This window comes from Amblyraja radiata, chromosome 10, assembly GCF_010909765.2.
Source record: "Amblyraja radiata isolate CabotCenter1 chromosome 10, sAmbRad1.1.pri, whole genome shotgun sequence".
Taxonomy (NCBI): Eukaryota; Metazoa; Chordata; class Chondrichthyes; order Rajiformes; family Rajidae; genus Amblyraja; species Amblyraja radiata.
The window spans coordinates 1,948,885-1,963,875 of record NC_045965.1 but is presented as its reverse complement, the minus strand read 5'-3'; the positions used below and the strand labels follow the sequence as shown (position 1 = coordinate 1,963,875).

The 14,991-nt window shown below is 43.6% G+C and overlaps 1 protein-coding gene across 3 annotated transcripts in view; it reads right to left on the bottom strand.

The window, feature by feature from the left end:
- Positions 1-14,991, bottom strand: part of gpsm2 (G protein signaling modulator 2) — a 46,665-nt gene that overhangs the window by 5,453 nt on the left and 26,221 nt on the right. For 2 of the 3 annotated variants that reach the window (XM_033027873.1, XM_033027874.1), the window contains exons 8-14: positions 14,569-14,724; positions 11,396-11,504; positions 9,312-9,441; positions 6,720-6,790; positions 4,597-4,785; positions 2,690-2,843; positions 200-417 (exon numbers count right to left, since the gene is read on the bottom strand). In XM_033027873.1, the coding sequence (XP_032883764.1) occupies positions 200-417; positions 2,690-2,843; positions 4,597-4,785; positions 6,720-6,790; positions 9,312-9,441; positions 11,396-11,504; positions 14,569-14,724 (1,027 nt within the window). The remainder of the gene's footprint in view (positions 1-199; positions 418-2,689; positions 2,844-4,596; positions 4,786-6,719; positions 6,791-9,311; positions 9,442-11,395; positions 11,505-14,568; positions 14,725-14,991) is intronic. The other variant, XM_033027875.1, reaches the window with a different exon arrangement.

Here is a 14,991-nt window from a genome sequence, read left to right as displayed (position 1 = left end):
AGATAGATAGATTCTTGATTAGTACAGGTGTCAGAGGGTGTACAGAGAAGGCAGGAGAATGGGGTTGAGTGGGAAAGATAGATCAGCCATGATTGAATGGCAAAGTAGACTTGATGGGCCGAATGGCCTTATTCTACTCCTGTCACTTATGACCTTATGGCTTGTGATGTTGAAACATTTTTGAAAGAAAGCTACTTACTTGACATTTTAAGAGCATGTCAAAGAAAGGATCGTCTGGATGCTTGCGGTCACCACTGATCAAATGGCTGTCAACAGTGTGGCTATTATCCTGCTTCAGTCGCAAGCCAGGAAGACTGCCGCTGCTCGCACGTTGATCATCTAATCGACGGCTCTGCGAACCAGCAAACCGGTCCAAAAACTCTTCGGTCTGTGTTGAGACAACTGACGTGGAGTGAGCTGAAATGAGATAATACTGAAACTTAATAATCACTAAATGTATCTCAATGAAGAACTTAATTACACGTTTATCTTTGCAGGCTTCGTTGTCAGCTTCTAGCTAGCAATGGTCTATTCTAAATTTTCCTTCAACTTCGTCCCCTTTGTTGTCTCATTTTCACACCTTACCCATCCATATTGCTGTCTCCCTCTTTGACTCTCAGTCTGAAGGGTCTTGACCCAAAATGTCACCCATTCCTTCTCTTCAGAGCTGGTGCCTGAACTGCTGAGTTACTCCAGCACTTTGTATCTCGCTTCGGTGTAAACCAGCATCTGCAGTTCCTTCCTGCACAAGAACAACTTTCAGCTGGATTTGCAATTTGTATTTAAAGGTCACTGGCCCTACTGGAAAAGTACATAACCGTGTAGCATTCTAAAGTGAATTAATATCACTCAACAACTCTAGATCAGAAAATCTGCCCAGTTAGCACCAGTCCCCGGGTGCCCGGTAATTGGAGTACTTGGTCATTTAATTTAATAGTTGCATACATATTGACCCAAGCCAATCTTCAAAGTGGCAAACATTGCCCTGTCCATCACAGGGTTGTCACTTTCTTCCATCCAGTCCATCTTCAAGGAACTGCAGGTGCTGGTTTACATAAAAGGACACAAAGTGCTTGAGTAACTGCGGGTCAGGCAGCATCCCTGGAGATGTTTCGTGCCAAGACCCTTCTTCAGGCTCGTGGTGCATTACATCAGGAAGGCTGGAGGTACACGTAAGAGATCGAGAACCTAACGTCATAGCGTCAGGACACCAACCTAGCCCTTAACGTCAGCAAGGCAACAGAGTTGGTTGTTGACCCACAGAAATGAGGGGATCAACACAACCCTGTCTTGAATGGAACTGCTGCAGAGGTGGTCACTTGACAGCCTAACCTAGTCCCTTCAGGTGAACACAAAACCAAATCAGCATATTTATTAAGATAAGATTTGGCATGTTCATAAGGATTCTCCCAACTTTTGCAAATGTGCTATAGAATACATTCTCGCATGGTACGGCAACTGTTGTGCTCTTGTCCACCTGAACCTGCAGAGTGGTGAATGCAGCTCAGTCCATCACAGGCTGGCCACTTCCTTCCATCCAGTCCATCTTCACAGTGCGTTGCAAGAGGAAGGCTGGGAGTATCGCCAAGGATGCCTATCATCCTGGCCTTTCCCTTTTCTCTCTTCTTGGAGAAGATGCAGGAGTTTGAGAGTTTAGGCGTCCAAACTTGAAAATAGCTTCTTCCCTGCTGCTCAAACTCCTGAAGCAATCACTTCTTTCACATCCCATTCCTTGAGGTAGCCATGTAAGATCATGTGAGATCAAGGCGTGGAATTAGGCCATTCGGTCCATCAAGTCTACTCCGCCATTCAATCATGGCTGATCTATCTCTCCCTTTGAACCTCATTCTCCTGCCTACTCCCTATATAACCTCTGACACCTATACTAATCAAGAATCTATTTGTGCCTTAAATATATCCACTGACTTGGCTTCCACAGCCTTCTGTGGCAAAGAATTCCAGATTCACCACCCTGACTAAAGAAATTCCTCCTCATCTCCCAGAACATCCTTTAATTCTGAGACCTCTAGTCCAAGACTCTCCCACTAGTGGAAACATCCTACCCGTCACCTACTTTGGTTATACCATTATTTTACTTTAATATTCTTTTGCATTATATTATTGCACCATTTTACACCCATTGTTGTATTTATTGTTAGGTTTAACATTAATGTATACTATTTACTCTGACCTATGAACAAGGTATTTTATATAATAATAATCTAATCTGAATTGACCATTTTTACCCCACAAGATTGAGGCAAAGTCAATAATTACAAGTGAAGTTAAAACTGCTTGCTGAAATCTCCACCACCTCAAAACAATTAATCTTATTTAAAAAGTCTCCAAACTAAACAACTGTTAATCAGATGTATATTGAAGAGCACAACAAACAGCACTCAGAGGACCAGCATGGTGCACTGCTAAGGATTTTGCTGCAGATGGCAACAAGCCACTTGCAAACGATGGAACAGGTGTTCCTCTACTCAGATGTACAACTAGTCCATGCTGCAGCAAATGCAGCTGCAGAAATGTGGCATTTTGCAAATTTACAACTAAATAAATTAAATAGAGAATTCTTCTGCTGAGCTGGCAAGCACTGGCTCGGAAGCCCCTAGCCGTTCCTAAGTTTGGCTGAATACAAACTTAATTCATGCATAAAGTCAGGAAGATTAAAAGGCACACTCACCTACGGGTTTTGTTGGTGCAGATGAGGCAGGCACTGCCTTCATTGCACAACTCTGCCTGACTGTCAATGAACATCGCTGATCGTCCATTCGATTACTCTGGAACCGACTCAATAAGTCAAAGAAGCTTTCATCAGCCATACTTGAACCCATCTTCTGAAATTAAATTTTAGAAATCATTATTATTTGCCCGTGCTGACCAAGATGCCCCATCTACACTAGTCTCACCTATGTGCATATCCTTCCATACCTATCCATGGACCTGTCCAAATGCCTTTCAATTATTGTTATCATCAACATGTATCTGCCTCAACCACCTCCTCGGGCAGCTCATTCCATATACCCACCACTGTGTGAAAACGTTGCTCCTCAGGTTCGTATTAAATGTTTCCCCTCTCACACTAAACCTATGTCCTCTGGTTCTCGATTCCCCTAGTGTGGGTAAAAGCCACATTTACCATTTATAATCCCAGGTGGGGAGAGATGAGTGAAGCAATGGTTTGAAGGAGCAGTCTCTGCAGAAAGGAGTAGCGATGGGAAGACGGGATTGGTGGTGTGGCCATGTTTAAAATATTCAAAGATTTAAATAGACCACTGTGGCACCACGTCCAGGAGAGCACAAAAGTATTTTTTATTTGCTTGCAGACATTTTTCAAATTAAGTCTTAAAGGCATCATTTGTGCATTCAGGAATCCTTCTTTTCCCAATCTCCTCTCAACCTATTTCCCAAAGCATACATAATCCTTTACCAAATTATAGAGCATGAAATTTCCCTTTTGGTGGAGTGCTGTTAATCAGACTATTCAAGATGAACATTCTTTTGCAGATGGTGGGAGCGTTTGAGAGAAGCCATCCATTTAGAAACATAGGAAATATGTGCAGGAGGAGGCCATTCGGCCCTTCGAGCCAGCACCGCCATTCATTGTGATCGTAGCTGATCGTCCCCAATCAATAACCCGTGCCTGCCTTCTCCCCATATCTCTTGATTCCACTAGCCCCTAGAGCTCTACCTAACTCTCTCTTAAATCCATCCAGTGACTTGGCCTCCACTGCCCTCTGTGGCAGGGAATTCTGCATCAATAACAATAAGTTCCCTCAGAGCATTGAGTATAGAAGTTGGGATGTAATGTTAAAATTGTACAAGGCATTGGTGAGGCCAATTCTGGAGTATGGTGTACAATTTTGGTCGCCTAATTATAGGAAGGATGTCAACAAAATAGAGAGAGTACAGAGGAGATTTACTAGAATGTTGCCTGGGTTTCAGCAACTAAGTTACAGAGAAAGGTTGAACAAGTTAGGGCTTTATTCTTTGGAGCGCAGAAGGTTAAGGGGGGACTTGATAGAGGTTTTTAAAATGATGAGAGGGATAGACAGAGTTGACGTGGAAAAGCTTTTCCCACTGAGAGTAGGGAAGATTCAAACAAGGGGACATGACTTGAGAATTAAGGGACTGAAGTTTAGGGGTAACATGAGGGGGAACTTCTTTACTCAGAGAGTGGTAGCTGTGTGGAATGAGCTTCCAGTGAAGGTGGTGGAGGCAGGTTCGTTTTTATCATTTAAAAATAAATTGGATAGTTATATGGATGGGAAAGGAATGGAGGGTTATGGTCTGAGCGCAGGTATATGGGACTAGGGGAGATTATGTGTTCGGCACGGACTAGAGGGGTCGAGATGGCCTGTTTCCGTGCTGTAATTGTTATATGGTTATACCACATGTTCTAGATCCAAGATTCCGAGTTAGTAGTCCAGTGGAGATTTGGTACTGAGAGTGGTTCTTAGAATTCAAAGCGCTCTAATTAAGAATTCAAAGCGCTCTAATTAAGAATTCAGTATGTTCTGCATAATTTAGCAAACCAATAACCGGGCTTAATTCAGCAAACCCGGAAACTAAATAAAGAAAACCGCTTACCTTTTGTGGGACATGACCTTTGCCGTCATTTTTCACCATGGAATTACTGGTATCTTTAAGAACTTTTGCAGATGAACTGTTACTTTTATGCTTTTTTCCCCTGAATCGATTTGTAAACAGCAACTTAGTTGATTGCTTCCAAAGGGTAGGTTTCTGTTTCGTGAGAGTCTCACTCTTCCAACTCTGACCCTAGACAAAGTTCAGTTCATCATTACAAAACCTGCACATCAAAATACTTTAAAAAAACATTATAAAACATGGCAGCCTCCACACGTCATCTTCCAACCAATTCAACAAATAATGTCTCCACCAAAGAAGTCTTCCCTCTCTAATCAACATTCTGAAGGGACTGTTCACTCAACATCCAAACCCCTTACCACATAAGCAGAGAGATGTCACATCAACCCTTTCAAGGGCAACACAGTGGCACAGCGGTAGAGTTGCAGCCTTACAGCGCCAGAGATCCAGACTACAGGTGCTGTCTGTATAGTTTGTACGTTCTCCCCGTGAGTGTTCTCAGATCTTCGATTTCCTCCCACTCTACAGGTTTGTAGGTTAATTGGCTTGGTATAAATGTAAATTGTCCCTAATGTGTGTGTAGGATAGTGTTAGTGTGCCGGGATCACTAGTCGGTGTGGACTCGGTGGGCCGAAGGACCTGTTTCCATGCCGTATCTCTAAACTAAACTTCCACTTCACCACCATTATTGTCACATGTACCGAGGTACAGTGAAAAGCTTTTGTTATGTGCTAACCAGTCAGTGGAAAGATTATAAATGATTACAATCGAGCCGTCCACAGTGTGCACATGCATGATAAAGGGAATAATGTTTAGTGCAAGATAAACCTAGTAAAATCCGATCAAAGATAGTCCCAGGGTCACCCATGAGGTAGATAGTAGTTCAGCAATAATCAACACTACTCTGCTGAGTTAATCCAGCATTTTGTGTCTATCTTCGGTTTAAACCAGCATCTGCAGTTCCTTCCTACACAGTAGTTCAGGACTGCTCTCGAGTTCTGGTAGGTTAGTTCAGTTGTCTGATAACAGCTGGGAAGAAACCGTCTCTGATTAACATCACATTTAACTTTTTCAGACCGACAAAACACAACCTCAACTTGATTATGCCTAATGCAAAATTGTTGGTCATGTCAGGACTCTGAACAGGTAATGTTGAGCCACTCGAAGGGAGAATGCCCTACAGGACTTCACTGCTGTCCAACCACATAACTCCAGGCTCTGCAGTCCCAAGGCAACTGGACCCGCATCTCTCTACCTATCTCTTAATACGGAGACAGCATGTTGATGGGGGTGGGAACATAGAAACATAGAAAATAGGTGCAGGAGTAGGCCATTCGGCCCTTCGAGCCTGCACCGCCATTCAATATGATCATGGCTGATCATCCAACTCAGTATCCTGTACCTGCCTTCTCTCCATGCCCCCTGATCCCTTTAGCCACAAGGGCCACATCCAACTCCCTCTTAAATATAGCCAATGAACTGGCCTCAACTACCTTCTGTGGCAGAGAATTCCACAGATTCACCACTCTGTGTGAAATATGGAACGGTGTAGAACAAGTTGTGTCCATAAGTCACAACCACAATTACTTGGCAAGCAACAAGTAGTGTAACTCTAACCTCCGGTATCTATTACCTCTTGAAAGTGGTGGTTCCAATAATCAAATGATTCCAGGATCAGATTTCTCCTCTCAAAGGCCATATCCATGCAAAATATTTGTTATTGGATTAAAAGGTTTACAGTGGCCAATAAACTTACCAACGCATGCCTTTGGAATGCAGGAGGAAACCAGACACTCGGTCACAGGAAGGAAGTGTAAACTCGCCACAAACCACCCATGGTTTGGATTGAACCCAGGCCTCTGGCACTAGCTGCACCACTGTGCTGCTCCAATTGTCCAACACTTCTACATCTCTCCATCTCTGGTCTTTCTGCAGCCAGTTTTACTTTGCACCACTGTTGACAGCAATGCCTCAAATGTCTGGGCATCAACCTCCTCAAAGACTTTGCGCTTCTTTAAAACCCTCAAGGAATGGGGGTTTTTTCTCCGCCTTATGAAATGGTACAAGCTTCTCCAATATTGCCATAAATTTTTAAACGCCCATACCTTTTCTGCTGATAACTTCAGTAATTCCATTTTCTCCATACTCTGCCAAAGGTCCGGTCTTGGTCGAGCACCTTGAAAGAGCAACAAAAGGTTAAGTCTTTAGTCCTGCTTTCATCCTTGGACATTAAAGGCACCATCTATAACTGTGAAGGAAGGAACTGCAGATGCTAGTTTACACCGAAGATACACAAAATGCTGGAGTAACTCAGCGGGTCAAGCAGCATCTCTGGAGAAAAGGACTAGGTGATGTTTCAGATCGAGACCCTAAGCGTCACCCTTTCCTTCTCTCCAGAGATGCTGCTTGCCCGCTGAGTTACTCCAGCATTTTGAGTCTAACTTCACCACCTATAACTGTCCAAATATACATCCTCTTATTTTCTTTTGCAGCCTCTTTCAAACATTGATTAACTAGTTTAGTTTAGAGATACAGGGCGGAAACAGGCCCTTCGGCCCACCGAGTCCATGCCGACCAGCGATCCCCATACACTAACATTATCCTACACACACTAGGAACAATTTACATTAATACCAAGCCATTTAACCTACAAACCTGTACGTCTTTGGAGTGCGGGAGGAAACCGAAGATCTCAGAGAAAACCCACGCAGGTCACGGGGAGAAGTTACAACTCCATACAGACAGCACCCGTAGTCAGGAATTAACCCAGGTCTCTGGTGCTGTAAGGCAGCAACTGTTTCGCTGTGCCACCGTGCTGCCGGTACTGTAACTACTGTACTTGCATGTGCTAATCCATTTCTTTAAGCATTACCATGCACACAGATAATTGGTGCATCTCGACCATTACCAATTGTTGGGGGATATCCTAAAAGATCACCAGTTTCATCCCACTGGCAGCTTAATCATTGAAGGAGTAGTATCAGAGGAGCTGGAGGCTGATAGAGCAGTGGAAAAGGGGCAGTCTGCATCATTGACACTGCTAAACGCTGCTCAATTCCGATATGAATTTCATGGAAGGACGAGATAGGTGGTTAGTAGCCAAGAGCCATGGGAGCAGGCACATGTCAAACACAGGCTACAGGTAGGACAAATGTTGTGATGTCTTGCCAAAGGAGGGAAATCTGTGCATCAGTTCTCCCTCTGGGGAAAATAAGATGAGGGAAAGAATGTAAAAATGAATGAGACAAAAGAATAATAAATCTCCTGTACTTAATTTTCTGAATCTAGACTTGAAAGAGGTGGCTTTGGAGAAAGTGGAGGCGCTAGTGTCAACTTCAAAATGACACAGATTCTAGATCGGTTCCCACCAGAAAGAAGGCAATTACACTTCTGTGCATGAAGGAACTGCAGAATGCTGGTTATACACCGAAGATAGACTCAAAATGCCAAGATTGATCCTTCTTCAGAAGGGCCGCAACACGAAAGATCACTCATTCCTTCTCTCCAGAGATGCTGCTTGTCCCGCTGAATTACACTTCTACCTTCCATTCATAAATATTGAGGACAGAAAATGGGAACCACAGACCAGTTAGCCTCAGACGATAAGTAGGGAAAATATTCAAGGCCAAATAAGTAGACGTAACAGCGGACTAGAAAAATACTGCCGTCAGGCTGGAAGGAAAGTCACATTTGGCAAGTCTTTTGCAGGGAGCAACAATCAAAATAAATGGTAATAATGTCATAAGGAATAGGAGTACAATTAGGCCTTTCGGCCCTCAAATCTCCTCCGCCATTCAATCATGGCTGATCTATCTCTCCCTCCTAACCCCATTCTCCTGCCTTCTACTCATAATCTCTGACACCCGTACTAATCAAGAATCTATCTATCTCTGCCTTAAAAATATCCATTGAGCTTTCTGTGGTAAAGAATTCCAGATTCACCACCCTCTGACTAAAGAAATTTCTCATCTTTTTCCAAAAAGAACATCCTTTAATTCTGAGGCTATGACTAGTCCTAGACTCTCCCAATAGTGGAAACATCCTCTCCATATCCACTCTATTCAAGCCTTTCACTATTCTGTATGTTTCAATGAGGTCCCCCCTCATTCTTCTAAACCCAAGCGAGTACAGGTCCAGTGCCGTCAAACGCTCATCATGGGTTAACCCACTTATTCCTGGGATTATTCTTGTAAACCTCCTCTAGACCCTCTCCAGAACCAGCACATTTCACTGCACTTTATTGTGTATGTGACGAATAAATCTGACTATTGACATCCTTCCTCAGATATGGTGCCCAAAATTGCTCACAATACGAGAAGTTGAATGTTATTGTTCAGGAACTACCTGGGTGTCCTGTCACAGAAATCATTGGAAATTACCATGAAGGTAAAGTGGGCAATTAGGAAGGCAAAAGGTTTTTGAGTCTTTGTCGCTAAATATTATGGCAAACAAGCCTGTTGAGTTTCTAGATGTGTTCCGTAACACTACATAATTCACCTAGACACACAGCTTTGTATTAAATCATGGAAAATGTATCTGCTGACTGGCAGGAAATTGTCAATACTGGGCATAATGCGTGTTATCAGATTTGCCTCAGGCAACTTAAAAGATTGTCCTGAATGCTGCTCCCCACTTCATCACAGAGTTAATAGTGGGATCCCAAGGGATTCTTTGATGATTTGTCTTTGAGTACCCACCTTGAGAGTTATAATCCAGTTCATGACTTGTGGATAACATAGAGTTGTTTGTGCTGTAACTGACACCCAACACCAACTGAAGATCTGAAAGATTCATTCGGGCTGTCAGTTCACCACTTTTATCTCCTACCTGCAAGAAAAATGATTTTTCTCATAAAACACATTTTATTCAATCTTTTGAACAATGGCCCTATTTTGTTTACCCGACAAGGAATATAATAAGTGGAAAATGGAATTTGACGCCTCGATAGGAACACAAGTAACCATATAACCATATAACAATTACAGCACGGAAACAGGCCATCTCGACCCCTCTAGTCCGTGCCGAACACATAATCTCCCCTAGTCCCATATACCTGCGCTCAGACCATAACCCTCTATTCCTTTCCCATCCATATAACTATCCAATTTATTTTTAAATGATAAAAACGAACCTGCCTCCACCACCTTCACTGGAAGCTCATTCCACACAGCTACCACTCTCTGAGTAAAGAAGTTCCCCCTCATGTTACCCCTAAACTTCAGTCCCTTAATTCTCAAGTCATGTCCCCTTGTTTGAATCTTCCCTACTCTCAGTGGGAAAAGCTTTTCCACGTCAACTCTGTCTATCCCTCTCATCATTTTAAAAACCTCTATCAAGTCCCCCCTTAACCTTCTGCGCTCCAAAGAATAAAGCCCTAACTTGTTCAACCTTTCTCTGTAACTTAGTTGCTGAAACCCAGGCAACATTCTAGTAAATCTCCTCTGTACTCTCTCTATTTTGTTGACATCCTTCCTATAATTAGGCGACCAAAATTGTACACCATACTCCAGAATTGGCCTCACCAATGCCTTGTACAATTTTAACATTACATCCCAACTTCTATACTCAATGCTCTGATTTATAAAGGCCAGCACACCAAAAGATTTCTTTACCACCCTATCTACATGAGATTCCACTTTCATGGAACTGTGCACAGTTATTCCCAGATCCCTCTGTTCACCTACATTCTTCAATTCCCTACCATTTACCATGTACGTCCTATTTTGATTTGTCCTGCCAAGATGTAGCACCTCACACTTATCAGCATTAAACTCCATCTGCCATCTTTCAGCCCACTCTTCCAACTGGCATAAATCTCTCTGTAGACTTTGAAACTCTTCTTCATTACCCGCAACCCCACCTATCTTAGTATCATCTGCATACTTACTAATCCAAGTAACAACACGCATTTAAAGATATTACTTCAGTGTGCAGGAAGGAACTGCAGATGGGGTTTAAACCAAAGATAGACACAAAATGCTGGTGTAACTCAGCGAGTCAGACAGCATCTCTGGAGAAAAGGAATAGTGTAATTTCGGGTTCAGACCTTTCTTCAGACTGAGAGTCAGGAGAAAGGGAAACGAGAGATATAGATGGTGATGTAGAGAGATATAGAACAAATGAATGAAAGATATGCAAAAAAGTGACAATGATAAAGGAAACAGCCCATTGTTAGCTGTTTGTTAGGTGAGAATGAGTAGACTCAATGAGACTCTTTGGTCTTGGACAAACAAGACGACTTTGAAGCTGGTGTGACTTGGGTAGGGGAGGGATGGAGAGAGAGGGGATGCAGGGGTTACTTCAGTGATCTATTCAGGTTTTCCTTTCTATGGATTCGACCTGATCGGAGGCATATTTCCATGTTCCATTTTGATCATGGAAAGTTAGTTTGCAATTAGCGAGCACCTCAAAAAGGGGCAGCACAGGAACACTGCTTCCCAGCACCAGCAAGCAGAATGCATCCTAGCCTCTGGTCATGTCTGTGAAGAACCTGCACACATTGCACTCCGTATCGAAGCAAACACAACAACCATAGTTTAAAAATAGTAGCTACTCTTCAGCATCAAGTATAGTTTGGAAATATCCCACCAAAAAATCATTGATCTGAGATATTATTGTGTAGGAAGGGACTGCAGTTGCTGTTGCTCCAGAGATGCTGTCTGACCCTCTGAGTTAGTCCAGCCTTTTGTGTCTATCTGAGATTTCAGAATAGATCTCCGGGTGACAAATATATGAGCCATATTCATGGATGCTAATAACTATTTCGTAAAAAGAATTGTACCTCTCTTGAAATGTCAAAGTGTTTCTCTGCAAAATGCACAGCTTGTTCATGGTTTCCAACTGCAGTGTAGGCATTTCCTAAACTCCAACAAGCTCTCCCTTCTCCAATCCTAAAATTCAAAAAAGATGGATTTAACAATCTATGTCATTTAATTTTACTCTCCCCTCTTCTTTTAACCTGTTTTATCTCCAACCATCTACATTTACTTGCAAAAAGTCGAGTTACACCTCGTTCACACTAGAAAGAAAAATGAAGCAAGTCACATTTATTATTTTAATTTGTAAGATCAAAGGGTCGTTTGCCAAGCTTGACATCGCTGAGGTACGCATCATAGATACTTGTCTACAGTTCACAAAATAGTCACAGAGATGGGAACAAGCTCTTCAGCCCAATTATGTCAACCAAGAAACTAGTCCTATCTGCATTCACCTGCCCCATATACCTCTTATCCTTTCCTATGTCTTTTAAATGATGGTATTGTACCTACCTCAGCCACTTCCTCTGGCAGCTTGTTCCATTCACCCTAATTCTGCCACTCATGATTTTAAACACCTCGACAATATAATCTCTCAGTTTTCTGTACTCCTAGAAATATCCTAGACAGCCCAACTATATAGCTAGAATCCTGGAGATAGTCTCGTAAGAGCAGCACAGTGGCGCAGCAGTTTTTCTTCAGGTGATCTGGTTTCCTCGCACATTCAAAAGATGTGCAGGTTTGTAGGTGTACATTGTCCCCAGTATGTACTAGTGACCGTCAGTCAGTGTGGATTCAGTGGGCCAAAGGGCCTGCTTCCACACTGTGTCTCTAAACCAAACTGAATCTTATTTATAATATTTTCAGTTTAATGGCATCCTTCCTGCAGCAGGGCGACCAAAACGGAACACAATACTCCAAGCGCTGCACTGATTAGTACAGGTGTCAGAGGTTATGGGGAGAAGGCAAGTCAATGGGGTTAGGAGAGAGATATAGATCAGTCATGAATGAATGGCGGATTAATTCTACTCCTACTCCTTACGGTCTTATGACCAATGTCTTGAACAACTGCAACCTAACGTTCCGACTTCTATACTTAATTTCCTCTCAGAAGCCCAGCCTTCTTTTCCACCTATAATGCTGCTTTTGGGGAATAATGTACTTGTACACCTAGATCCTTCTGCTCTACAACACTTCTCTGGGCCCTACCGTTCACTATGTAGGCCAGGCCTTCATTTGACTTTCAAAATTGCAGCTCCTCACACTTATCCAAATTAAATTCCGTTTGCCATTCACGGCTGATTAATATCCCACTGCAATTCTTGATAAGCATTTTCACTCTATGATACCAGAAGACAGAGCTTCTCAGAGGACTGGTAGTTTAATCGTAGGGCATATCTCACTCAGCACGGAGTAGAAAAGCCAAGCATGCTGTGAAGGTGACCTAAGAATCACTGAAAAAGGCCAAATAATGATACCTGTGACACACCCCCTCCCTCAGAGGGAGGGAGAGAAAAAGGGAAGGGAGGGAGAGGGGGTTGGAGAAGGAGGGGTTGGAGAAGGGAGGGGTTGGAGAAGGGAGGGGTTGGAGAAGGGAGGGGTTGGAGAAGGGAGGGGTGGGAGAAGGGAGGGGTTGGAGAAGGGAGGGGTTGGAGAAGGGAGGGGTTGGAGAAGGGAGGGGTTGGAGAAGGGAGGGGTTGGAGAAGGGAGGGGTTGGAGAAGGGAGGGGTTGGAGAAGGGAGGGGTTGGAGAAGGAGGGGTTGGAGAAGGAGGGGTTGGAGAAGGAGGGGTTGGAGAAGGGAGGGGTTGGAGAAGGGAGGGGTTGGAGAAGGGAGGGGTTGGAGAAGGGAGGGGTTGGAGAAGGAGGGGTTGGAGAAGGAGGGGTTGGAGAAGGAGGGGGTGGTGGAGGGAGGGCGAGGAGGAGGGACGTCTCCCTGCTTGCTGTACTCCCGTCGCAGGTTTAGCAGACAACTGAGCCACTGGGACAAATCAGAGACAACCAGCGACACACGCACAAAGACTCAACCGCCAGTTTAATACAAGACATCAGAGGAAATGGGAGTGGTGGGTACAATTAGGACATTTTAAATGGCATGGACATACAGAGGAAATGGGCCAGATGCAGGAAGTGGAAAAACGCATGGACCCTTTAACTTTATTTATTAATTTGTTAAGAGGGTGTGATATAAACATGTGTGGTTTACACACAAAATGGTCATCCCCTGCCAACAGTATACAAAAGGGTATACTTGTTTGAGAGGGGAAAGACCACAGATTCCAGCACTCTCTGCCTACTCCTTTTCCTGGTGGTCACCCATCTACTTTCGGCTTGGACCTTGGATGTAAACCGCCTTGCATCCCCGGAAGCTCAGTCTCCTGGGCAATCCTGAGGCCGGCCAGCTCCAGTTCCCTCAGACGGTCAGTCGGGAGCTGCAGCTGGACACCTTGCCCACAGACGTCGTCTCCAGGGACTGTGGAACATTTCCTGATCTCCCATATCTGGCACGAGTTGGAATCACAAACCTGTCTAGAATCACAAATAAACCAGGATTGCCAGGGCTGCACATTTCACGGCTCACTTGTGGAGGATGTTTCCCTGCTTACTACAGCTGGTGCTAACTTTATACTACAGGTTTAGTTTAGTTTAGAGATACAGCGTGGAAACAGGCCCTTCAGCCCACCACGTCCGCACCGACCAGCGATCCCCGCACATTAACACTATCCTACACACACACACACACACACTAGGGACAATTTACATTGATATCAAGCCAACTATCCCACAAACCTGTAGAGTGTGGGAGGAAACCAAAGATCTGAGAAAACCCACGTGGTCACAGGGAGAACATACAAACTCCATACAGACATCACTTGTCTGGATCGAACCCAGGTCTCTGGCGCTGTAATTATACCAAACCAATTTACCTACAAACCTGTACGTCTTTGGAATGTGGGAGTAAACCGAAGATCTCAAGTGGAAAAACCCACGGGGAGAATGTACAAACTCCGTGTCGATATAGTCGGGATCTCCGTACCACCGTAGTCGGGATGCCGCACTGCTTTAGCTGATTACTATATTTTAAATTCTACACCATCAGGTTTAGAATTAATTAATTTAGGTATTTGAATTACAGTTGATCATGACCAATGATAACAATATACTAAACACTAAACAAATATTTACACATTTAAACATTACCTATCGGAAAGCTCTTGCGCTATCATAAGGTGTTTCAAATGATATTCAATGGCCTTCTCATAGTCTTGAAGGAGAGTGTAAGTGTTTCCAAGACTGTAGCAGGCTTGTGCTTCGACAGCCCTGTCCTTTAGCTGTCGAGCAAGATACAACGTTCTCCTGAATAAACAGTAAAGAAGTTGGGTGAAGATTATCCAACATTCAAACATTTCAATATTTTGTAAGAGATTGAAATGGATCTGCAACTCCCATCTCCCATCCCCTCTCCCACCAAAACACCTCACGCAGAAGAGTAAATACCATTGGCCTGAATTTACATTCAATGTGGAGCTACCTAAATCATTCCAGAGATGCTGCCTGTCAGTTACTCCAGCAGTTTGTGTCTATCTTCGGTGTAAACCAGCACCTGCAGTTCCTTCCTACCTA